At 39.8% G+C, this 25,043-nt stretch overlaps 2 protein-coding genes across 2 annotated transcripts in view; one reads left to right on the top strand and one right to left on the bottom strand.

Moving 5' to 3' along the window:
- Positions 1-17,862, top strand: part of LOC140742805 (RNA helicase aquarius) — an 86,025-nt gene extending 68,163 nt beyond the window's left edge. Inside the window, exons 24-27 of the mRNA XM_073073822.1 lie at positions 7,255-7,425; positions 9,347-9,544; positions 10,937-11,119; positions 16,300-17,862. Of these exons, the coding sequence (XP_072929923.1) occupies positions 7,255-7,425; positions 9,347-9,544; positions 10,937-11,119; positions 16,300-16,452 (705 nt within the window). The 3' untranslated portion in view covers positions 16,453-17,862. The remainder of the gene's footprint in view (positions 1-7,254; positions 7,426-9,346; positions 9,545-10,936; positions 11,120-16,299) is intronic.
- Positions 17,863-18,184: 322 nt separating this feature from the next.
- LOC140742802 (G-protein coupled receptor Mth2-like) lies at positions 18,185-24,788 on the bottom strand. Its single transcript, XM_073073818.1, has 8 exons — positions 24,337-24,788; positions 23,786-23,962; positions 22,835-22,950; positions 22,245-22,323; positions 21,607-21,767; positions 21,076-21,214; positions 20,229-20,318; positions 18,185-19,339 (listed from the first exon to the last, which is right to left on the bottom strand). The coding sequence occupies exons 1-8, from the start codon at positions 24,618-24,620 to the stop codon at positions 19,123-19,125; spliced, it is 1,263 nt and encodes a 420-aa protein (XP_072929919.1). The 5' UTR covers positions 24,621-24,788; the 3' UTR covers positions 18,185-19,122.
- Positions 24,789-25,043: the final 255 nt, after the last annotated feature.

The following is a 25,043-nucleotide window of genomic DNA, read 5'->3' as shown; positions in this document are numbered from 1 at the left end:
CCAGCCCCTACTTCTACCAGGTCGGTAGTTAGTACTGCACGTGACCTGGCGCACGTGCAGCGCCTGCCCGAGTACCGCGCGGCCAACGCGGGCCTGCGCTACGACTTCCAGCTGGTCGACGTGGAGGACTTCAACGGCATGGGCGAGACCGAGCCCAGCCCCTACTTCTACCAGGTCGGTAGTTAGTACTGCACGTGACCTGGCGCACGTGCAGCGCCTGCCCGAGTACCGCGCGGCCAACGCGGGCCTGCGCTACGACTTCCAGCTGGTCGACGTGGAGGACTTCAACGGCATGGGCGAGACCGAGCCCAGCCCCTACTTCTACCAGGTCGGTAGTTAGTACTGCACGTGACCTGGCGCACGTGCAGCGCCTGCCCGAGTACCGCGCGGCCAACGCGGGCCTGCGCTACGACTTCCAGCTGGTCGACGTGGAGGACTTCAACGGCATGGGCGAGACCGAGCCCAGCCCCTACTTCTACCAGGTCGGTAGTTAGTACTGCACGTGACCTGGCGCACGTGCAGCGCCTGCCCGAGTACCGCGCGGCCAACGCGGGCCTGCGCTACGACTTCCAGCTGGTCGACGTGGAGGACTTCAACGGCATGGGCGAGACCGAGCCCAGCCCCTACTTCTACCAGGTCGGTAGTTAGTACTGCACGTGACCTGGCGCACGTGCAGCGCCTGCCCGAGTACCGCGCGGCCAACGCGGGCCTGCGCTACGACTTCCAGCTGGTCGACGTGGAGGACTTCAACGGCATGGGCGAGACCGAGCCCAGCCCCTACTTCTACCAGGTCGGTAGTTAGTACTGCACGTGACCTGGCGCACGTGCAGCGCCTGCCCGAGTACCGCGCGGCCAACGCGGGCCTGCGCTACGACTTCCAGCTGGTCGACGTGGAGGACTTCAACGGCATGGGCGAGACCGAGCCCAGCCCCTACTTCTACCAGGTCGGTAGTTAGTACTGCACGTGACCTGGCGCACGTGCAGCGCCTGCCCGAGTAGGTGGATAGTTCATACTCAAAAATAAATGTACGTTGCTGTATATTTACCGTACAGCGTACACGTAAACGTATACGTTAGCTATAGGTTACACGGTTGGCGTAGGTGTAATATCCAGTACGTTAACGCAAAAAACTTGACCTATGTGAACTGAACAGAGCGTTATCCCTAATTTTAGCAAGTCAGTAGTAAATAGTAGTATACGATGATGTGTAAATGTATGGGCGATGTAGCACACGTGTACTTTATGGTTAGACTCAAATATAAAAAAAAATCAACGGTGTGGACACCAATTGACACTTATCTCTATTTTACTAGATCGATGGTTATGACACGTACGATGTGTACAACGGCACAAACATTGCGCTCTGTATTATTTATTTATACTTTTATAAATTAAATGGTTGTTATGCGTCCACCGTTTCCATTGAACAACTGGTAAAGCATCCTGTGTCATGTCACGTCTTTTGGGTTCTCACCATCTTAAGAACTCCAAATAAATTGGGAGACTTAAATCAGTTCAATCCCTCCATATACTAGCGCGACATGTGCGATCGGCTGCGACTACATTGTCATTGGGTCAAAAAAGCGTCGTAAATGACACTCATACTATTAGTACATAAGATCTATTTCACTGATACCAATAAAAATATACCTTTCCTTAGTATTTTATTCAACAATTTGATTATTATTATTTTTAATATTTGTATAAAATGTACATTGTAAACAGTATGTTACCGCCTTCATATTTCATGAAAAACCTTTATCAGGACAATGTCACTGAAGCTATAAATAACCGGCGCGATGACGTATATAGGTGTATGCAAATGAATGAACCGTTTGTAAACTGTTTGCTTTTCATATATGCACAGCGCGAGTTCCCGGCATCTTGATCCTTGGTCAAAACTATGCAGTTTCCACGAAAAACTGAAATCACCAACACTCAATGTTTATGGTGGTATTAGCTGGACATGTTTTATCGCTTGATACTAATAGTTTTTATAGGCTGGATAGGAGCGCCGATACACCAAATGTGCGAGATAGCTGACCGGTGTTCGAGGTAGAATTAGCTTCTAATTTAATTTAATCTTATAAGATGTGTTATGAAAATATCCTAGCTTGGTAGCTAGAATTCTTAGCTCAGCTACTACAACTGGCTAAGCTAATCAAATAAAAATGTTGGCAATTTAATCCTTGGTCAAAACTATGCAGTTTCCACGAAAACTGAAATCACCAACACTTAATGTTTATGGTGGTATTAGCTGGACATGTTTTATCGTTTGATACTAATCGCTGTGTTTATAGGCTGGATAAGGGTGCCATCACACCAGTGTAGTGAGAGGTAGAATTAGCTCCCAGGTAGAATTAATCTCTTTTTTAATTTTAATTTATAAAGGGATTTTTTCGCTGGACGAGCGTATAATCCCGTACAACCATCAATAAATATTTAATATATGTACCACTATGTAAAATTGTATAATATTTACTTTTTAAACGATGTAAATTTGCACACATACGGAGTCTCTTTCGCTAATTTAAGCTAAACTAAGCGAGTGAGATGTGCTATGAAAATACTAATACATAATCGCAATCTTCGGCTTGCATCCGTAGCTCCAATCCTTAGGTCGCATACCTCTATATAAAACATGGCTTGGCAAAGCATTTTTACTTTAGCTTTGTTCTGGTAACACCAGAACAAAGCTAAACTAAAAATGATACAATCCAATTGATAGATTTGACACATATAGCTTAGCTACCTCGCACATCTCTAGTGTGTAGGCACCCTTATCCTATTGGAATATTTTTAGAACGAAAATGGCTGTTTTCAATTCCGGGTATAGATTGTAAACATAAGCGCTTAACAGCTGGCCCCTATCCAATGTTTTTTGAGAATAGTGAGTGACTTTGATATTTCATATTCGCAAATTGATGTTAATTACGTACCATGACTACGGAAGCTGAATCGTCTGTGATTTCATATCGCGAGCTTCAAACCGCAGAGTCGTATAAAAGAAAATTGCATTTTTTGTTTTATTACATCATTCGTTACCAATTTAGTCATTATATCTCTCAATGAATATTGGATAACAGCTTAATTAGTTTTTTAAAAAACTAAGGAACGTTTCACGTAAAGAAGAGTTGTTAAGTTTTTCTGTCTTGAAAAGTAGAGATATTATGTATACGCCTCTATGGCTTGAAGCCCACGATGTATGAATCTATTGTATGTATTACGAGTATGTAGTTTACAACTATAATAGCCAGCCGTTTGCATAAAAACAAATTTATTGAATTAATCTATTCAAATGTGTGACGTCACAATTTCGCAACACTGTGACTTCTATAAATGACATTGCTTTTCTTATAAAAAATGTGAGCCGTCACGGGACGCCTGGCAGATGTGAAACATCGACATTATTTTGTAAAAGTAATATGCAGAAAAGAACATATTGTGATAGGAACTAAATATGTCATAATGATAAAATAAAATATTACGATTTTTTTCCAGATAACGATGACTATTTATTGAATAAACATTTATTTTCATTAAATACAAAAATTTACGAATTTATTTCAAATCGTGACTACTTAATTCGTTTAATCAGTGACTTCGGTAATAGTTTGTGCATAGCGACGCGTCGCCACACCACCGTATACCATCGTATAGCGTGGCCACGGCATGCGTCGCCACGCCAGAAATCGGTTTTACGTGCGGCTATAGATGTTTCACATCAAAAATATGTTATTAAAATATACAGAAAAAAATAAATTGGCTCCAATATATTAGTAAACTCAAGAATCTTAGCTAGTTATTTCAATATATTACTAAAATCGTAAATTATAAGTATCAATAATGAATGTTTCACAATAAATGCCACTATGATTAGAAAAATTAATTAATTTTTTAATGTTCATATTATAACAAATAAGAAAAAACTTTCGTGCGCTGCACGCCATCAGCTGATTTTGAAATACAATTCTGTCAGTCTTAATAAATTTATTCTCTGAGAAGAATGACATTAAAATTAATTAATAATTTAAAAACATTGTATGCAATGATTTTTATGTGAATTTTAATCTACCAAAACACACCAAATATACGCGTGCTTAATGCACAGATAAATGCATACTTTAATTATAAAAAAATAATTAACTTACTGATGACTTGATGGTGTGTCATAGTGTGATTTAGCTTTCTTTGCAGAAGGCTGATCACTTTCACTCTCTAAATTATCACGGTCAGACATTTTATTATCAGAAAAATAAGCGGGCAATACTTAAAACATACAAAATACGTGAAGTGGTGTAAAACGAGTTAAAACGACTCCAGTCGCTCTCGCGCGGCGTAGTAATACACACGAATGTCACTGAACACGTTAAACGTCATTATTTTGAATTTTAAGCCTCAAAATGCCTTCTTGTGCAATGCATAAATGCAAAAATTATGCTCGAAAAAGAAACAAGATTCATGGAATCACCTATCACACGTAAATGAAGAGAAATTATTAAATTTTGTTTATTTTTCGTGTTCGATCCGCCATGATTACATGAGTAAGCAGAAAGAGACAAAGTATGTTTTTGTCAATGAAAGTGATAAAGAAGCAAAATGCATGACCATGCATTTTGCGTCTTTATCACTTTCATTGATTGAATTGAACTGTCATAGATCAATGAAAAAATTTTCATTGATCTATGACCATAGATCAACAGAACAGAAGTGACATTTTATTGAAGCTCACGATGTTCATACGTGTATGTTATAGTTTAAGATCCCACTGCTTATTTTTTATATTAGTGTGTTTTAGTCAAAATATAACTTTTTATAGTTTATTTTAATAAAATAAAATCGATATATGGGAAATTCTGTATCCTAATCTCTAAATTTTCTTCGATATCTGTGGTAAATAATAAAAAATATTACCATAAAATTTATATAGGATAGTATACGGTATTTTAAAATTTCTTTAATTGAATAAATTTACCTAAACATAATTTAATAAACAATCTTTGTATAGCCAGAAATTAATCCTCAAAAAGACCACGGTAAGATTATATAAAATTCGCATGTCACGATGTTAGTTACTGTACTCCTGCGAAACGCTCTTACTGATTTTCATCAAAATTTATATGCATATTCAGTAAGTCTGAGAATTGGCTACTATCTATCTATTTTTCATATCTCTTAAGTGATAAGGGTTGTTCACCCTTAACATTTTTTTTATTTATATGGCAACACAATGTTTGCTGGGTCAGCTAGTACATTTATAAAATGTACACAACTTTGCAATTAATGGTCGTGTGTAAAATAAAACTGAAAATAATAAACATAAATTAGTAAAGATACTTCGCCGCCTTGAAATTGAATGAAGCCACAAACGGCTTATTAGTAAGTTTTTTTTGAATTCTTGACAAATAAAAACATTTTTAGAGAAAATTTACAAATAAATAACTAATACTGCGTAATTTACATAATAGATAAATAATTATTTCAAATATTTTAGGGACATTTTAGCACGGAGACGTGGCAAAACTTTTTTACGCAACTATTTCAATTCTCAATACTGGGTACATTTTCTTGTTAGGAGTGAGTAATCTTTACTAATATACGATAATAAATATAAACAATTTTTAAATCGTATATTTTAAACCAGTCGATACATCTGTATAGATACATTCTTTCATCAAATTATATATTTATATAATAATAATTTATTTAGTTAAACTGTACTATAACATTTCTACGTAAACGATGTACTAAAACTATTATCGACAGTTCTGGACATTTTTTACCTTCTGTTCCATTATTTCATTGTCTTTGACAAGCATGAGTATCAATGAGAAATATACGTCCATACGTCCCGTTTTTAATGGGACAGTCCCTTTTTTCGATGCTTCGTGCCGTTGTCTCCGAAATGAACCGTTGCCATTGTCAATTAAGTAACAGTAAATATTATAATTGTGAAAAAAACATGGGGTGCTCCATTTATCAGTTTTCATAAAGCGCCCCACATTTTTTGCACAATTATACTATTTACTTTTCCTTAAATGATTCCTAGATTGAAAATTATTTTCTACTTTTTAGTTAATTTTATCATAAAAGCGTGTTTTTTATTATTTCTAACTATATTTTGTCAAGTAAAAAGTATTTGACATAAAAAAATCGATGTCCCGTTTTGACTGAAGTAATCATTGGTCACTATATTCCATGGTCAATATTTACGTTTGCGTACACTTGAAACGCAAGGTCAAACACTAGTTGTCTTTTTTTATCACATTGTTCTAATAGCTCTGTCCCTTATAGAACATTTTTCTATGTAGTTAAAGGTAATCGTCGCCACGCCAGAAATCTTTTTTACGTGCGGCTATAGATGTTTCACATCAAAAAACATAAATAAATATATTTAAACCTGCGTATTCTATAATAAACAATTGTAATTATATATAGCAAAGATGGCAATATTATTTGGGGTTCGACAGTCGTTCCTTATAATAGCATATAGCTGGTATGTGTAGATTTAAAGGGGAGATAAGACAAATATATTAATTTGAAGTATTCCGACGACGCATTTTTGATAGTACTTAAATAGAATTCCTGTAATATTTGGAATTGATTATCGACGTTCATGAGCGGTTGTTGCTTAATATATGCACATAATATATACTGGTTTGCTGATTCCAATAATAAAGCTTATGTACGCGCGTACGAAGTTCTACTTCTTTGGTGTAAATAAGAAAATATTTTTATGCATTCACTGAGGAAACGACCAAATAGCCAAAAGTAAATACTACATATAAATTATGTGTTACATTGGCGCGCGCATCTACATCCTACACTAAGAGTTATGTATTACATCAAATACAATAGGTAGGTATGTGTTTTCTCAAACGCACCTAAAGAACTTCACATAATAAAAAATAAATAAACTTTATTTCCTCACACCTACATTAATGTTTGATTTATTTCTTCATACAGACGCGATCGCAGCATAAACTTTGAGGGAAAGGGATGGGGCGTCACAAGGGAAATTTGGTTAAAAAAGACCACTATTTTCTAATACTTTTTAAATGTATGTTTTAGTATTTATTATAAAGTCTGACATATCCTCTCCACACCGATTTCCCCACGAAAAAAAATTACTAAGTGCGATTCGGGCTCGACGGTTTTGGAGGGGAAGTCATGACCTCTATGACCTCCCACCCGAGACTATGCCTGTCCTTATCCATGCGTAAATGATTTTAACAATACGTTTCCTAAACCAGAACCTAGCGGAAGCCGAGTACGTGGTAGCGGTGTTCATGTACATGCGGTTGATTGGCTGGCCGGCGGAGAAGATCTCAATCTTAACCACATACAACGGCCAGAAGCACCTCATCAGGGACGTCATAGACAAGCGATGCGCAGAGAACCCGCTCATTGGGAAACCGCATAAGGTATGATAATGAGATGATGCAGTACTTCTATTATTGTTGTTATGACATAGGAGTGGCGGACGAGCATGCATTCCGTCTGATGATAAGTGGCTACTGTCCATGGACATCTGTAATGAACCTTAGATAAGATTAGAGCCCTACTTGAGGTCGGCAACAGATGCGCCGCTGCGCCAGAGCACTAATCTGGAATTAATGGATGGATCGAAAAATTGTCTCCCGTACCACACCCTTCAAACCAAAAGATAGGAGCGCTTAACACTGCTGTTACTATGCAGAAATAGGTGTGGCGGTGGTGCCGCCGGAGTCGAACCAGAACGGTTCCACCATCTTTACGTACCGGTACGGTCACGTGGTACGGTACGGTATGGTATGGTACAATACAATGTACAATACCGCTGTAAATGTATTTTGACTCCGGAGGCACCACCACCACACCTGTTTCTTTGTAATAATAAAATGTAGAGAGAGAAAAATAGAAATACATATGTATAATCAATTTTATAAATGTTTTTATATCTACAGACATAGAATGTGTCAGACACGGGCCGTAGCAGACAAAATCATATTTTTCCGTACAATATACTGAAACGCATGCCAGTTTCTACTTTCTAAATACGTTTATACACATTATATAGAACAATACATCATTGTCTGTCACGACACGCGTTTGATACGCTCTTTGTCTGTCTGAAACGCTGTATGTTCGTTTACTTTAATTAAAGTGCCCTCTGCCTTTAGATATTCTATGCATTTATATAAACCTCCAATAAAATAGTCGGTAACCTTGTGTTGCGGCGAATGCGGCGATGTTGACAAATGACGTACGTGCTCATATTTCCATATCTCTTTATGCAAATATACCGTTTGCTTTATATTAACTTCGTGCAATAATTTGAGTTTTTGCAATTTTATGTTATTTTTAATTAAGTTGGTATAATAACGAGACGAAGTATAAATTGAGATGATAATGGGATTTAGTTGCAATTCTTTTATGTCCCACAGTTGGGCTCTGTTAAAATACTGTTTGAATATAAATCTAATGTTTACGTTGTCATATACGTCATGTTATATTTGCACTGTTTACAAGGACAATGACGTAAAATTTTTGATACATTTGAAACCATTTAAGGAAGGCTGTGGCTAACCGACAAGCGGAAACGTGTATTTGTTGTGCCTTATTTGTCTATATGAGCGATATGTGAAATAAAAACCAAATAAAGGACTCCTCATATGGCCATATAGTGCAATAGTATATAGAAACTTAGCTATTGAGGGTGGTAGAAACCTATAGTTTCTACTCCAGAACAAATTTCCAGAACTCCAGAACTAGTTTCTACGCCAAACCTATTTCTGCATAATAAGGGCAGAGTTAAGCGCTGCTGTGTTCCGTTGTGACGAATGTGGTAATGGAGACTTAGAGGCGTGTCAACTTAGTCCTTCAGAGTAACAACGCATCTGTGGACAATCTTAGGTCGCAAGTAAAAACGTACTTATATTTGGAGACACGAAAATAAACGAAACGACACCACGAAACGACAAATGTACTTATATTGGTCACGCGCCCAGTAGCCACTTGCCATCAGATGGACTGGTACTTTTTAACACGCTTTTATTAACTTGAGTTGTATGTATGTATGTATGTATGTAACGATCTTTAAACTCGATTTTTACCTACGTTAAACTGTTCGATTAATTGCAAATTTTGAACAATTATCAAGAACCGATGACAATACGCGATTTTAATAAGTTTATCCCATTCTCCTCATCAGGATCGTCAGGAATCAGGTTTAACGATTTTCGTTGTGCGATTTTAGCGTGGTTTTTAGTTTTTAAACTATATTTATTGCTGCTTTAACATTATAAAAAAGTCGGATAAAAACTTATAATTCGTAATTGTTTGGTAAAAAATGTTTGACAACAGGTAACAACAGTGGACAAGTACCAAGGGCAACAGAACGACATCGCGCTAGTGTCGCTGGTGCGCACGAAGGCGGTGGGGCACGTGCGCGACCTGCGGCGGCTGATCGTCGCCGCGTCGAGAGCCCGCCTCGGACTCTACGTGTTCGCTAGGGCGAGCCTCTTCAGCAACTGCTTTGAGCTGCAACCCACCTTCAATCAGGTATTGTTTATACTCGTTTATGTGTCATTGAGTCATTAACCAGGGGCAGCAGAACATCGCGCTAGTGTCGTTGGTGCGCATGATGGCGGTGGGGCACGTGCGCGACCTGCGGCAACTGCTTTGAACTGCAACCCACTTTCAATCAGGTAATTATCTTGGCAACATTCTTATTTCCGAATAATGTGTGTCTAATTTCTCGATTTACATGATTCTTATAGCTTAAATAAAAGATAAAGATCTATAATGAAAGAAAACCTTTATTCGCATAGTTGCAACACGGAACATTGAATTAAAACAAAAAATAAGGAATAAAAAGAAAAACTAAAATTATTAATAAAGAATTCAGTGCAAATGGCAAACTGCTTTGAAAAATACTAAAAACTGTTACTGTTACCCACATTGATTTATAACAGCCTTTAGTTTGTTTGTCTTACATGTTTATTCGCGCTAATCTGTGATAGCGTGTCCGAAGTAAAAAATCCACGAGAATACGCAATATAAATTTACTTGTGTTATCATCAAGCTATTACTGTCTGCTGGGCTCGTGTTTTCTCTCAAAGTGAGAAGGATTCAGCCCATTGGGCACCCCGTTGGCAGGGCGGATTGATAGACTGCATACGTCTTTGAGATAGTTTTATAGAGCGCTCTGTACTCTGGGTTTCCTCGTGATGTTTTCGGTTTGTTTATGTAGTTAACATACTTATAGTCAATTAGCATTTTGGGTGGAAAAATATATGTTAAATTTATGTAAACAAAACTTCCAATTTATAAATCGTAACATTAATCGGACTATCATTAAAAAACCGTGGATTTTATTTGTTTAGTGTTGTGTCTGTTTATGTATTTATAATTCAACATAAGTGCAGAGTAGTATCGTGAATTTGCCAGTATTTGTGTACTCGTATGAGCGTGGGCGTGTGCTTATGCACGTACGCAAACGTCTGTACGAACGCATGCTTCTGTTCATACAAATGTTTTTCTCTTTCCTTTGACGTAGGCGTGCTTAGATATAAATGCTCGTTTCTGTACGTGCGCATGCCTTTTAACGTAGGCGTGGTTTAGTACGATTGCGTACGTCTACGCAAAAACGCTTTCGTTCGTGCTATATGCTTTCTTTCGTACTTGCATATCCCCGTGCGTACGCTCAATTCAATAGCTGTGATAGTCGCACGCTAGGTGATTTTGTAAACAAATTATTATATTGATATAAAGATCGTACCTGTAGAACTAGAATAGATTAATGTTTGAGTGGTAAGATTCGTGAAAAAAAGGATTTCTGTATTGATAACTTCTGAACAAAGACACTTAAAATCTCCGAATCTACCGAATCTCCTTTACTTCCAACACTTGTGTCTATATGCATGTATATTGACGCATAACTTACCTCACCAGCTGGGCGGGCGGCCCCTGCGGCTGCAGCTGGTGCCGGGCGAGCGGTTCCCGGCGCAGCGCGCGGCCAGCGCCGACGCGCCGGAGCGGCTGGTGCTGGAGGTGCGCGACATGCCGCACATGGCCCGATACGTGTACGACTTCTACGTCGAGATCGTGCAGGACGCTAGGGCGCAGGTACGTGACGTCACCGCGTGTCTCCAGCTGGGCGGGCGGCCGGAGCGGCTGGTGCTGGAGGTGCGCGACATGCCGCACATGGCCCGATACGTGTACGACTTCTACGTCGAGATCGTGCAGGACGCTAGGGCGCAGGTACGTGACGTCACCGCGTGTCTCCAGCTGGGCGGGCGGCCGGAGCGGCTGGTGCTGGAGGTGCGCGACATGCCGCACATGGCCCGATACGTGTACGACTTCTACGTCGAGATCGTGCAGGACGCTAGGGCGCAGGTACGTGACGTCACCGCGTGTCTCCAGCTGGGCGGGCGGCCGGAGCGGCTGGTGCTGGAGGTGCGCGACATGCCGCACATGGCCCGATACGTGTACGACTTCTACGTCGAGATCGTGCAGGACGCTAGGGCGCAGGTACGTGACGTCACCGCGTGTCTCCAGCTGGGCGGGCGGCCGGAGCGGCTGGTGCTGGAGGTGCGCGACATGCCGCACATGGCCCGATACGTGTACGACTTCTACGTCGAGATCGTGCAGGACGCTAGGGCGCAGGTACGTGACGTCACCGCGTGTCTCCAGCTGGGCGGGCGGCCGGAGCGGCTGGTGCTGGAGGTGCGCGACATGCCGCACATGGCCCGATACGTGTACGACTTCTACGTCGAGATCGTGCAGGACGCTAGGGCGCAGGTACGTGACGTCACCGCGTGTCTCCAGCTGGGCGGGCGGCCGGAGCGGCTGGTGCTGGAGGTGCGCGACATGCCGCACATGGCCCGATACGTGTACGACTTCTACGTCGAGATCGTGCAGGACGCTAGGGCGCAGGTACGTGACGTCACCGCGTGTCTCCAGCTGGGCGGGCGGCCGGAGCGGCTGGTGCTGGAGGTGCGCGACATGCCGCACATGGCCCGATACGTGTACGACTTCTACGTCGAGATCGTGCAGGACGCTAGGGCGCAGGTACGTGACGTCACCGCGTGTCTCCAGCTGGGCGGGCGGCCGGAGCGGCTGGTGCTGGAGGTGCGCGACATGCCGCACATGGCCCGATACGTGTACGACTTCTACGTCGAGATCGTGCAGGACGCTAGGGCGCAGGTACGTGACGTCACCGCGTGTCTCCAGCTGGGCGGGCGGCCGGAGCGGCTGGTGCTGGAGGTGCGCGACATGCCGCACATGGCCCGATACGTGTACGACTTCTACGTCGAGATCGTGCAGGACGCTAGGGCGCAGGTACGTGACGTCACCGCGTGTCTCCAGCTGGGCGGGCGGCCGGAGCGGCTGGTGCTGGAGGTGCGCGACATGCCGCACATGGCCCGATACGTGTACGACTTCTACGTCGAGATCGTGCAGGACGCTAGGGCGCAGGTACGTGACGTCACCGCGTGTCTCCAGCTGGGCGGGCGGCCGGAGCGGCTGGTGCTGGAGGTGCGCGACATGCCGCACATGGCCCGATACGTGTACGACTTCTACGTCGAGATCGTGCAGGACGCTAGGGCGCAGGTACGTGACGTCACCGCGTGTCTCCAGCTGGGCGGGCGGCCGGAGCGGCTGGTGCTGGAGGTGCGCGACATGCCGCACATGGCCCGATACGTGTACGACTTCTACGTCGAGATCGTGCAGGACGCTAGGGCGCAGGTACGTGACGTCACCGCGTGTCTCCAGCTGGGCGGGCGGCCGGAGCGGCTGGTGCTGGAGGTGCGCGACATGCCGCACATGGCCCGATACGTGTACGACTTCTACGTCGAGATCGTGCAGGACGCTAGGGCGCAGGTACGTGACGTCACCGCGTGTCTCCAGCTGGGCGGGCGGCCGGAGCGGCTGGTGCTGGAGGTGCGCGACATGCCGCACATGGCCCGATACGTGTACGACTTCTACGTCGAGATCGTGCAGGACGCTAGGGCGCAGGTACGTGACGTCACCGCGTGTCTCCAGCTGGGCGGGCGGCCGGAGCGGCTGGTGCTGGAGGTGCGCGACATGCCGCACATGGCCCGATACGTGTACGACTTCTACGTCGAGATCGTGCAGGACGCTAGGGCGCAGGTACGTGACGTCACCGCGTGTCTCCAGCTGGGCGGGCGGCCGGAGCGGCTGGTGCTGGAGGTGCGCGACATGCCGCACATGGCCCGATACGTGTACGACTTCTACGTCGAGATCGTGCAGGACGCTAGGGCGCAGGTACGTGACGTCACCGCGTGTCTCCAGCTGGGCGGGCGGCCGGAGCGGCTGGTGCTGGAGGTGCGCGACATGCCGCACATGGCCCGATACGTGTACGACTTCTACGTCGAGATCGTGCAGGACGCTAGGGCGCAGGTACGTGACGTCACCGCGTGTCTCCAGCTGGGCGGGCGGCCGGAGCGGCTGGTGCTGGAGGTGCGCGACATGCCGCACATGGCCCGATACGTGTACGACTTCTACGTCGAGATCGTGCAGGACGCTAGGGCGCAGGTACGTGACGTCACCGCGTGTCTCCAGCTGGGCGGGCGGCCGGAGCGGCTGGTGCTGGAGGTGCGCGACATGCCGCACATGGCCCGATACGTGTACGACTTCTACGTCGAGATCGTGCAGGACGCTAGGGCGCAGGTACGTGACGTCACCGCGTGTCTCCAGCTGGGCGGGCGGCCGGAGCGGCTGGTGCTGGAGGTGCGCGACATGCCGCACATGGCCCGATACGTGTACGACTTCTACGTCGAGATCGTGCAGGACGCTAGGGCGCAGGTACGTGACGTCACCGCGTGTCTCCAGCTGGGCGATGGATGTTGGTTGCAGCGCTTTGGAGATGAATCACCGCCACGACTGTTTCTACCCATTATCTACTACTGTCGACTAACCTAACCTTACCTAAACGAGTCGAAATGTTTCGATGGTGAAGTGTCAATATCGTCTGATTTACATATGAAGCGGATTATCTTCCATCTAATTGTTAATCTATTCAAATACTAGAAAAAGACAAATTTACCAACGATCGAAAGTTAACAATTTCTAGGATGAAGTAATCGCTAAACAACGGTCTTCAATAAGCACAATATGTATTGGGTATATTGGTCATAAATAATGGGCGTTAGTCCACAAAAATAACAACTCACATGTAATCGGATCAAGTAAAACTTGTTCTACATGAAATTGATCACAGATGTTAATGGACCGCAGTTACTTACAATCAGGTGGACTGCAAACTCGTTTGCTACTGAAACCTCATAAAAGTCGTGGGTTGTGGTTAGTTAGTAGCTGTGAGAAACGCTGCTATTGTATATTCAACGAGATAAGGTAATATTCTCTTTCACACTTTTATATGCCGATGAAAGGGACGGTTAAATGCAATTGACACTTAAGGAGTACACAAAAATGTTAGAAAATACTAATATTAAATAAATAAGAATTTAAATTATCATTATAACTATTATTAATGCAAATAAAAACTTCTCACAAATTTCGTGATAGTCAGGTTTACACATTCTCGGCTACATCAATAAACAATCTGCGCTTCTTAAAATGTACGTACGTAAACACACTTTTTTCCTCGTTTCGTTACGTCTATTTTGAATATGTCTATATGTACAGCGTTGTAAAAAGCCGTACATATAATAAATACAAATGATACACAATAAGGAACATTTATAAGCACGTGGTGAAAATATTGCTGTTTAGATTTTTTTTCCTATCACGCATGTTTATGTCTGCATGTGTACCACTTGCATAATATGAATTCATAGATACCTTACATGACATATTGTGTTCCACACGCACACGGATCGCGAGAAGCATGCGCACGCGTATATAGACACGCGTGACAAGAAAAAGGCATTATGACGAATACATCGACTATTTGTCGTATTTTGCTACCAGTAAATCATCCCGTTTTTTTTTTATTAATAATCTCAATTTAACTTGTGTTAGAAAGAAATATTTACATATCGATACCTTAATTCGCAAATCAGCCAACTCCACTTTTTGTCAAAATGTTTTTTTTATTTATTTTGACAGTAAATGGCGTTGAACGAAATCAAAATAAATAAAAAACATTTTGACAAAAAGTGGAGTTGGCTGATTTGCGAATTAAGGTATCGATATGTAATTTAGGCATGGCACAAGGCTAGCTAACAACAAGAACGATTACTTAAGATAATAGGTACTCAACTACTCGGTTACCTAATGGAGCGGTACAGTCATTGTCTTCCCACGTTTTGTTTTGATTTGCCTACACGAATCTTATATACGAAATAGGATAGGGGCCGTAATAGGATTGGAAATGATACAAGTACGATAAAAATACTAGCTTGAGTGCGTTGACAGCACTGGCGGATCCATGAGGGCCTAAATATATTTGTAATTCAAAAATATACTGTATAAATGGACATTTAAACGAAAATCCTGAATCCGTTATTGACTGTCTCTACCATAATTTTGTGGTGATTAGTTGTTTGCCCTAAAAAAAAATTAAAGATGAGATATGCGGCTTTACGTCCGCATGCATCATGGAGTGTAAAGTTTAGTCATTTATTTATACTAAAAAAATATACAGCTTTTTCTGATAACTTTATGATGCGATGTAGTTTTGATAGAAGCACAATTTGTGATGTTTAAAATAAAAACGGCATTATATATGAGTTGTACCTACTAATAGAATGTGATTGTAGGTGTATCTATCTATCATCGTTCGAATTAGCGATGAGGTATAAATAAATACCGATGACAAGTTTGTATAGAGCGTTAATTTTTATTCGGAATCACGTGAACTCTAATGATTATGTAAACGTATTCTATTAGTAATTTCTATATTTATACTTACGATACTTACGTACCAGTTTATGATTGCCAAGATTTTCTGACAAGATCACATAAAAATCCTACAACTGTTGCCAGGATGGTGCTTTTTCCTAAATGAATGTATAAACACATTAAAATGCACTTAAATCTGTCTAAATATACTTTGATGTTAATACTACTTTTAACATTTTATAATAATTTATCTATGTTTATACATTTCATTCATTTTTTTCGTTTGCATTAAATTACTATAATTTGTTTGTTCATTAATTATAAAACACTTGTATCAACATGACACGTATACTGTATATAAATCACACTAAAACGAACTAGCGAATTGTAAAAAAAGAACTGAAACGTTTTCCCGTAAATGTGGCAAGTCCGTTAAACTGGCAACACTGAACTCATGTAAAATACTTAACATGTATGTGTGTATATAGACGGGAGCGGCTTGGAGCGCCCCGGGCTCGCAACGCGCGGCACACGTGCGGGAGCCGCGCGGCCCCGCGCCGGCGCACCCCGGCGCCGACAGCGACGACGAGCCCTTCCAGCCCACGGACATCGTCAACGAGGTCGACGAGCCCAACGAGTGAACGTGCCTTTACAACGCTACAATGATACCCTACGGTCGTTGGTCCACCGCACCGTCACCGAACCGATACCGAGAACAAGATTATTTCGGGCCGATTTAATATGTTGTGACGGCGATAGTTTGTCCACCGCGACCGACATCGGCGGTTTATTTTGTTCCAGCTGTCACGCGTGTGACAGCAGTGTATGAACAAGTTCCAATGTGTTTTATATTGCCGGCACATCGGCCCGTCACAATATCGGTGCCGATCTAGCGGTCACGCCGATCTACTCGAAATATTGGCGGCCGAGATGACGGCGCACGTGTGACGGACGTGCGGTGGACAATGTACGCTACTTCGGCGCCGTCATTATCGGTATCGGCTCGGTGACGGTGGCGGTGGACAAACAGCGCATGAGTTACGATACATCATGGAAAAAATAACATAAGAGCGTTCGCTAAAACTGGCGGGAATATATGTATTAAAAATTAGCATAAGAGCGCGCGCGTTGCAGCCTCTTAGTACACTCGCGAAAGGCGGCGTTTGTAAAAAAACGTTTGTATACTATTCTCCAAATCAATTGAGTACCAGTACTACACACCGCGTGTTGCACGCAGCGGTCACCCGCGCCAGTTCTCAAACCGTACGCAGCGGATGCCCGCTTCGTAAACACGCCCCAGTTTTAACGAACGCTTAACACATTGTCATTGTTTAACGTAGTGTAATTATTTCATTGTGTAAACCATATTCATTCCTTCATTCATTCAGAATAAAACGTCATAACGTCTTCTACGGGTTAAAATAATCCTTTATAGTAATACGTTATCCTTCAATTATAATTCCTCATAGACAAAGAAATCAAAATTTAATTTTGTATGTTTTTTCTTATAAATAATAAATCTAATGGTAAAACGGTTGAGGCAACTTTTTAAAATGACTATTAATAACATTTTGTCCAAATACTCTTTATTCAATTTCCTTATTATTGCCAAAAATTCATTCTCGCCTGCAAAACATTCAGTGACCTGAAATGATCCTTGGAATTTTGCCAATCCTATTTTCACCACTTTATATCCACTGATACCTCGTAAACATCATAAAAATAACATCTGTTATTGAATATAATTAGACATAAAAGTAAACTTCTGAGGAATTAAAACTGAACAATTTATATTTCACTCACAAAAACATAGTGTTATTCAACCCATTGAAAATATAACCCTTCCTTGCCAGTCGGGTAATAAAGGTTTAAAATCTAATGATGCACTATAATTGATGTCGAAAGTAGCAAATAATAGATTACTTTTCAAGAGATCCAAAAATGTGAAATAATACAGTGTTTTAGAATTTAAAAAAAATGTTTAGAAATAAGTATGTGTAATGTTAGCATGTAAGAAATTTAAATTCCAATAAATTACTTTACAAAATAAATATGTTTTGCATTCAATTTTCTTATCCCATAAAAATGAATAGTACTCATATTTAGAAACTAAAATGTAAATTATTAACAAAAGTAAATTACATTATTATCATTAGAGTAAGTACATTATTGTAAAGTATTATGAACAAGTAGGTACTATTTAGAATTATTTACAGGAGTAAGACCAAATAAAATCAACGGTGGAAAAATATTTTATTGTTCGTAAAAAACATTTAATTAGACATAGTACAACTTTTCTTAATTATTATCTATACACTTATTTTTAAATTACATTTTGCTGTGTATAACTAATAGGACATTCTCTAGATAGATTCTCATAAACCTATTTTTCTTGTACATATCTAATTATGATTATACACGACATAAAAATATCTATCAAATTAGTGTTTTAATCAAAATTAATAAAATAAATACAACAGTGTTTCGAAACTTTAATATAATTAGTAAATTAGTGGATAATTAAAGAACAAGTGCCAGCACTTTTTAAAACAATCAATAAATGAAGCTGCTTAACCTCATTGTTGGTTTTTGTACCCCAACTAAATAAGTTACCTATAAGGCGGCGCTTTACTACGTATAATAAAAAAATATAGTACCTATATATACGTAACGTATACAACATATAAGCAATACTTATGTATATAAAATAAGATTTGCAATTAATTCACATTGCACAATAAGTAAATTAATAGATAATAATTTAGTGTGCCTTTAAGGCAATTTTACAAAAATATAGGCACTTTTTAAATGCATGATCTTATACCTAATCAAAGTTCAGAAAGGCATACTATAGAGCAAACTATTAATGCAAACATAATTTAAGCATTAAAATCGCGAACATTAAATCACATAAAAAATATTATTTGTTTTATTTTGGCCGCAGGGCCAACATGCAGCGAACGCATCGCGTGGGGGAAGCGTACTAATGCCTTTCCACTTACTGTCTTAGGATTACTTTAATTATTTAGAGCTGCCATACGTCGTTGTGACATAATTATGTTATACAAAAAGGATTTTTTAATGTAAGTATTTTTTTTTTAATATTTGTATCCACGTACGAATCGAACGAACGTATCTATGGTGCACTATGCTTCCGTATTACGTCTTGCCCTCGCCCTCTGTCTAACGTAGATACAAAATCAACCATCAAATATCGCTTTACGCAATGCTAACGCCTCGCATCGCTTCTCGCCGACTATAAGTCAACTTCACATCTCACAAAAACGAACACAAAAAGCAGTCGATTCAAATCAGATTCCGTTCCTCTCATCCATGGTTACGTCTATGGTATGCTGCACGACTCCTTCCTCGTCATCGTCCCCAACGGCCAGGTACCTCTCGACGGGGCCCGCCATGCAGTCCAGCCAACCATGCTTCAGCATTGCCTTCACGACACGCTTCCTAAATACCACTAGTACAAGGAATATTAGCGGGCCCTGAAGCGTGTTAAATGTATCTAATATGAACCTGAAAGAAAACTAGTGATTAGGTAGGCAATGTATTTGAAGATTTTCTATTAAATATTATTAAAGTAGAAGAAACAAAAAAATATTTAGATAAGTACTATCTTTTAAATAAGACTATGAAAAAAACAAGGTGACAAGGCCTAACATGATTGATTAGGATACCTAATTAATTTTCTTTGCAAAATACCCGTAAGTTGTGTCTTCAAAGATACACTAATGGCATCGACGGCGACACGACATCGACGACGTTAGTATTTCCATAGTATTTACTATGGTATTTTACTCACTCCCTGATAAAAGATGCGACGTCATCATGTGTAACATGATGACGAAGCAAGCGAACAAGGTGTGACGCGGAACTTGCGTCACATAGGTATCATTTACTCTTCACTTCTCTGTCAGATAATTCACTTGTTGTAATCTCAGAACAATATGAGGTTGTAATCATTTCTCTGAATGAATAACATGAGTCATGCGCCTTTTATCCCTTTAATTTACCGTTTGATTGATTGGTCAATGACACATGAAATTCAGTTTTACCTTTATCGATAGCTGTACCTCAGTCATAATCATTTTTTGTCTACCAGAAATTTGAAATGATGATGAAATTTGCCTACCAGAGTCGGAAATTTGGCAAAATATGTTTGTTAATAATACCTACTCATCATCGATCCAAAATTTTTAGACATGAATTTCACAATCTGCAGAAATTGTCTCAAACATTGTTAGACAAAAATTGGTTAAGATTGATTATATCTGACGTAACTTCAAAAACCTTCGAGGTAATACCGGTGTGCCGGCAATATACCGTTATCAATTTTACCTCTTACTTTCAATTTAGTTTGCCTCGCAAGATTATATATATCAACGTTGTAATTTATCTTACTCACTGTACAATACCAGGTCCTGCGGCAGATGTAATCATTTCAAATATCCACGGCAATCCCATTATAATGGACATTCGCAGTGTCATCACGAACCTACAAAAATAAATATTTTTACCCCTACTTCCAGTATAAAAGTGGTAATCAAATTCGAGTCTTTTATGGAACCGGCTAGACAGTTAATTAAACGGCTTATTTAACCAAATTGGATACAATCAACAAAGAGACAACGTGTAGGTACATTCTAGATTAATTGAAAGTCACCGCAGTGTCTGACAACTCATCCATTCAAACCAAATTACTGCAGCGTGAAATTAAGGTTGATTTAAAAAGAGAGGCAAAAGAGCTTGGTAGGACCAGCTGATAGTGTGCGGTCACTGCCACCTATGGACATCTATAACAACTCCATATAGATCAGAAATCCTACCTGAAGCTGATGACAGATGCGTCTCCACTTCTAAGGACTAAGATGCCTCATGTAAATTGGCTTCTAACAGCGATACATTTTTACAAATACTGACTTAATGTAGCTTTGAAATTAAGCCAAAACACTCCCACAAACAAGGTTCTATTCCGGACGCACCACACCTATTTCTACGTAGTAACAGTAGTGTTAAGTGCCGCTGTATTCTGGTTTGTAGGGTACGTTTGCAGATATACGTTTGCAAGACCACTTACTTATTGCAACTTAGTCCACAAGGGTAGTAAACTAGCAACGCATTCCTTGGATAGGACTGTAATTCTATCCGGGATTGATTGCAACCAGGAACCTGAGCGCTTGTGGGTACGTTAAAGTTTGATTGGGGAGCGATTAGTAGAATTAATATGCAAAAGATGTTTAAAAATAACTTACTTATATCTTAAGGCTTTAATGTGACTGGACGAAAAGGAATGTCTCCATAAGTTAATGGAAATGTAAATAAAGATGCAAGCATTCGCCACGATGAGTATTGTCATCACGCTGTACATGTAGTACCATTGTTGTTTTTTATCTGAAAGGCAAGTATTTATAATTATTAGTGTCCCCCAATTGGTCGAAATTCACAAGAGGAACATTTGCATGTTTCCAAATATATATATTGATAACACTAGTATCTTCAATAGCTACAAAATAAGAAAATAAAATAAAATCTACAAACATCTTGACAAACAAGGAAGAAAAAGATATTGATTTTTTTAGCCTTACAATTTTTGCTTCCTACAAAATAATAGTGCACTAAGTATATAGTACCTATATTTCGAATTTTACTTTTTGGCACGTAATTGCAATATGCACTGGACCTCAGCGGGAGGAAATAAAATAATTTAATTACTACTTATGATAGTACTGTTTCAGGAATTTGGTAACGCACTCCGTGAATTTGATATCTTATATTTAACTTACTGAAAAACCAGCAGTGGTTCAACCCTATGCCCGGTTTCGAGTGGTCACCAGGGTGGTAGTTGACGATCGCCATGCACATCGTCAGGACTGCCGGGCACCCCCATGCGTACAGAGCGTACCAAGAAAATGTCTTCCAGCCATAATCTTTGACTACTGGCCGCCTAAAATAACATTATATTACTCAGTAATTTATTGTAATTTATGTATTTTTTACACTCCGGTAATTTATTGTAATTTATGTATTTTTTACACAAATATGTCTATCTAAATATATATAACTCAAAGGTGACTGACTGGACGGATCGGTCTGAAATTTGGCATGCAGGTAGATGTTATGAAGTAGGCATCCGCTAAGAAAGGATTTTGATCAATTGTACCCCCAAGGGGATAAAATAGGGGATGAAAATATTACTTCGTAACGCGAGCGAAGCCGCGGGCAAAAGCTCGTTTTAATATACCTATATGCTAAGTGTGATGAAGACAAAATACCTATTTAACGAACAAATATAACGAATATAACGAATAAAATTTTATTTATTTACTTAAATGGATGTTACTTTAGGCAAGAAATTGTCGTTAAAATATTCAGAATTCATTTTTTTACAGTAAATAGTTACATATTAAACAAATGGTCTTACCTCAAACTTAGTAGAATCTGTATAGATATCGCGTTTGTCCAGAAAAAGCTTGCAAGTAGAAAGAAATATACTAGAAATCCTGGCGAAAATATATGTACACAGAAAAATCAATAAATAGTTATACTCGTTGTAAAAAAAGAAAGCAATAGATATAAAAGCTCATACTAACAGATGATTATAATCATAAATTTATACGTAGGTATATACTATCGACTGTAATTCACAAATAAAACGCAGTGTTCTTTATTTGGGCGAATAATACTGCAGTTGAGCTCAAAATTGTGCGTAAATATTCAGAGCACACTCATCATTAAATTCGTTTTAACGGTGAAGGAAAACATCGTGCCCGTACATCCGACAAGGCTTGGCGCCTGCTCATGATAACAATCAGGAATTCCGGACTGATGACTAACGGAAAGACGACCTCAAAGTAAATGTTATATTTCCTTTAAGGCGGTCATCCATCCAAAACCGAATGCACCCATGACCCAATGTTAGACAACTTTTTGAATCAATTGCAATCTACGAGTTTACAAGGATAGCCCTTTTAATACACTTCAAATATTAATTAACATTAATTAATACTTTACCTCGAACTGCACAAAGATCCAAATTTGAATACGATAACAACTTTAAACTAGCTAGGAATGATAATCCAATCGCCAGACTTCCACAAAAGTTTATTATACTTTTTCCCTGAAGGTCTCTGTAATTTCAAAATCAAAATTATAACTATTTTCATGCACTTAATACGTTTTTCTATATAGAGAAAAGGGCATTCATTTAATAACCAGAATTATATTTTTGTTAATAATCGCATTGGTGAAATAATTATAATGACTATGCTGCAGTACTTACAGACTAATATTGTGAATTTCGGACTTTTCCGGAATAAAGTTTGTACCCTAGGCAAATTTTTATTTCACAGTTATGGCATTTTTGAAACTACATACTCGGTCTGCCTATTACAAATTAACACTTCCTTTAGTGATTAAAAAATACATCATTTAGAAATAAGTATCTACATAGAGATCTAAGAGCGTCCTAATATTTTTCCTAAAGCGTAAATGGCCAGACAAAAGACTTATCTTAAAATTAATTATGTATGACACAATTGTCCAAGTGGAGATTGGTAGACATGTAGGTTTCCTCAAGATGTTTTCCGTTACAATTACGCTAGCGATAGTTAATATCTAATTAGTAGACGTAAATAACTTCCAAAACAAGAAACGCTTGTCTGGGACTCTATTTATTTAAAGGGATTTTTTTCGTTTGGCGAAAATATCATCTCGTACAAGTCCGTACAACACAATACAAAACAAGCCATTCATCATACATAGCTAATTATATGAACTACTATTATTGTCTGAGGCTCAATCCGTTTTTATTAGTAATCGAAGTTCAATCCCCGCATACCCCATTTCTTACAAAAGCCAAAATTCATACTACTTAATAAATAACTATTTCATTTATATTTAAATATTTAATATTTATGTTATAGGTGGAGTTGTCGCAAAACTATTTCGTAATGTATAAGGTACCTTAGTTCCGGTAGTGCCGCGTATATTATTGTGGTGATGCTTAGGAATACAACAGAAACTATCATACAGTAGCTGAGGGCCACATTGTCGTGTTCCACTTCGTCTATGCATAGAACTATCAATTTAACGGTTTGTTTTGAACTCCCAGTTTCTACCGTCTCATTTGCTAAACAGAATCTGAAAATATTAATTGATATTTTAGGAGGATGTAATGGGTAATACATTGGGTGATAATTGATTGATTTTCTATTAAATAGCATATCTAGGATACCACGGAAAGTAATGCATTTTTACTTTTTCAATTTCCTTTAAAAAAAAGAATTTTAATGAAAATATTATAATAGTTAAAATTACTATTACTATTACTTATGTTCTTTCTTAGGTTAAGTTATCAAGCAAGCATATTTAAACTTTTGTTATTTCTGTATAAATATATTTCAATGTGCAAGCACTTCGGTAATGCTTTAAACACCTGTATAATTTATGTACATAACATAGATAGTAGACTATCGATAAATTAATAAGAAAACTAAAATAAAGGGCGAACTTACGTTCCTTTGTCCACTTCCAGATTAGCTCCAGGAAGTCTTAGAAATACCTGACCATCATGGGTTATCGTGAAGTTCAAATCATCAGCGTTGTACCACTCGCTTTCATTCTTACATACAGCCACATGAGAACTTATATTAACTTTCTCATCCCAACAGTAATGATCATCTCCATCTGTCCAAAACGTGCCCGATCCAGGGGGGCAGCACAGGAGATCATCCGGTACCGCGGTCATTGCACCGATCAGTGTCAAGATCAGAATCGGAATCATTTTTAACAACACCATTTTCGTTCACAATTTTTACTGAACACATTTGGGGTTGATTCTTAATTTAAACTTCAAATTCATAAGCGTGTTCGAAAGTAACGGAAGATAACTCGCGATCAACTCGTTTACAGTTTACACACCGCACACAACCACCTGCGGCCGTGTCTTTTCACGACTGGTTTTTCGTGTCGTTGTACCTCCTTGAAATATGAATGCACAGCTATGAGCTGAGTCTGAACGTTCTAAGTAGTACAAAAGTTTAACTAAATATAAGATAACGTGAATAACCCCGTAACCGAATATAGTAAAGGTAAAAAACATGATATAACTCCCATTCAATATAGCCTAATTAATTTTGTATTCATGTGAAATATTATGAAATATAATATTATTTATTTGACTCTATAATCTGAACATTAGTTAGAACATAATAAACACAAC

Source organism: Epargyreus clarus, unplaced genomic scaffold, assembly GCF_041222505.1.
Source record: "Epargyreus clarus isolate Ecla_fem2 unplaced genomic scaffold, WU_Ecla_fem_2.2 ptg000006l, whole genome shotgun sequence".
NCBI lineage: Eukaryota > Metazoa > Arthropoda > Insecta > Lepidoptera > Hesperiidae > Epargyreus > Epargyreus clarus.
Note: the sequence above shows the minus strand (reverse complement) of the source record. Positions and strands in the feature narration are given on the sequence as shown.

Bases quoted from the DNA above. Each gene is read 5' to 3' on its own strand.
- LOC140742802 (XM_073073818.1), bottom strand. From the start codon at position 24,620: ATGGTGTTGTTAAAAATGATTCCGATTCTGATCTTGACACTGATCGGT. The intron at 22,951-23,785 runs GTACCTTATACA...TTGAAATTACAG, and splicing joins GCGGCACTACCGGAACTAAG to AGACCTTCAGGGAAAAAGTA. The intron at 22,324-22,834 runs GTAAAGTATTAA...TATTTTCGCCAG, and splicing joins GGATCTTTGTGCAGTTCGAG to GATTTCTAGTATATTTCTTT.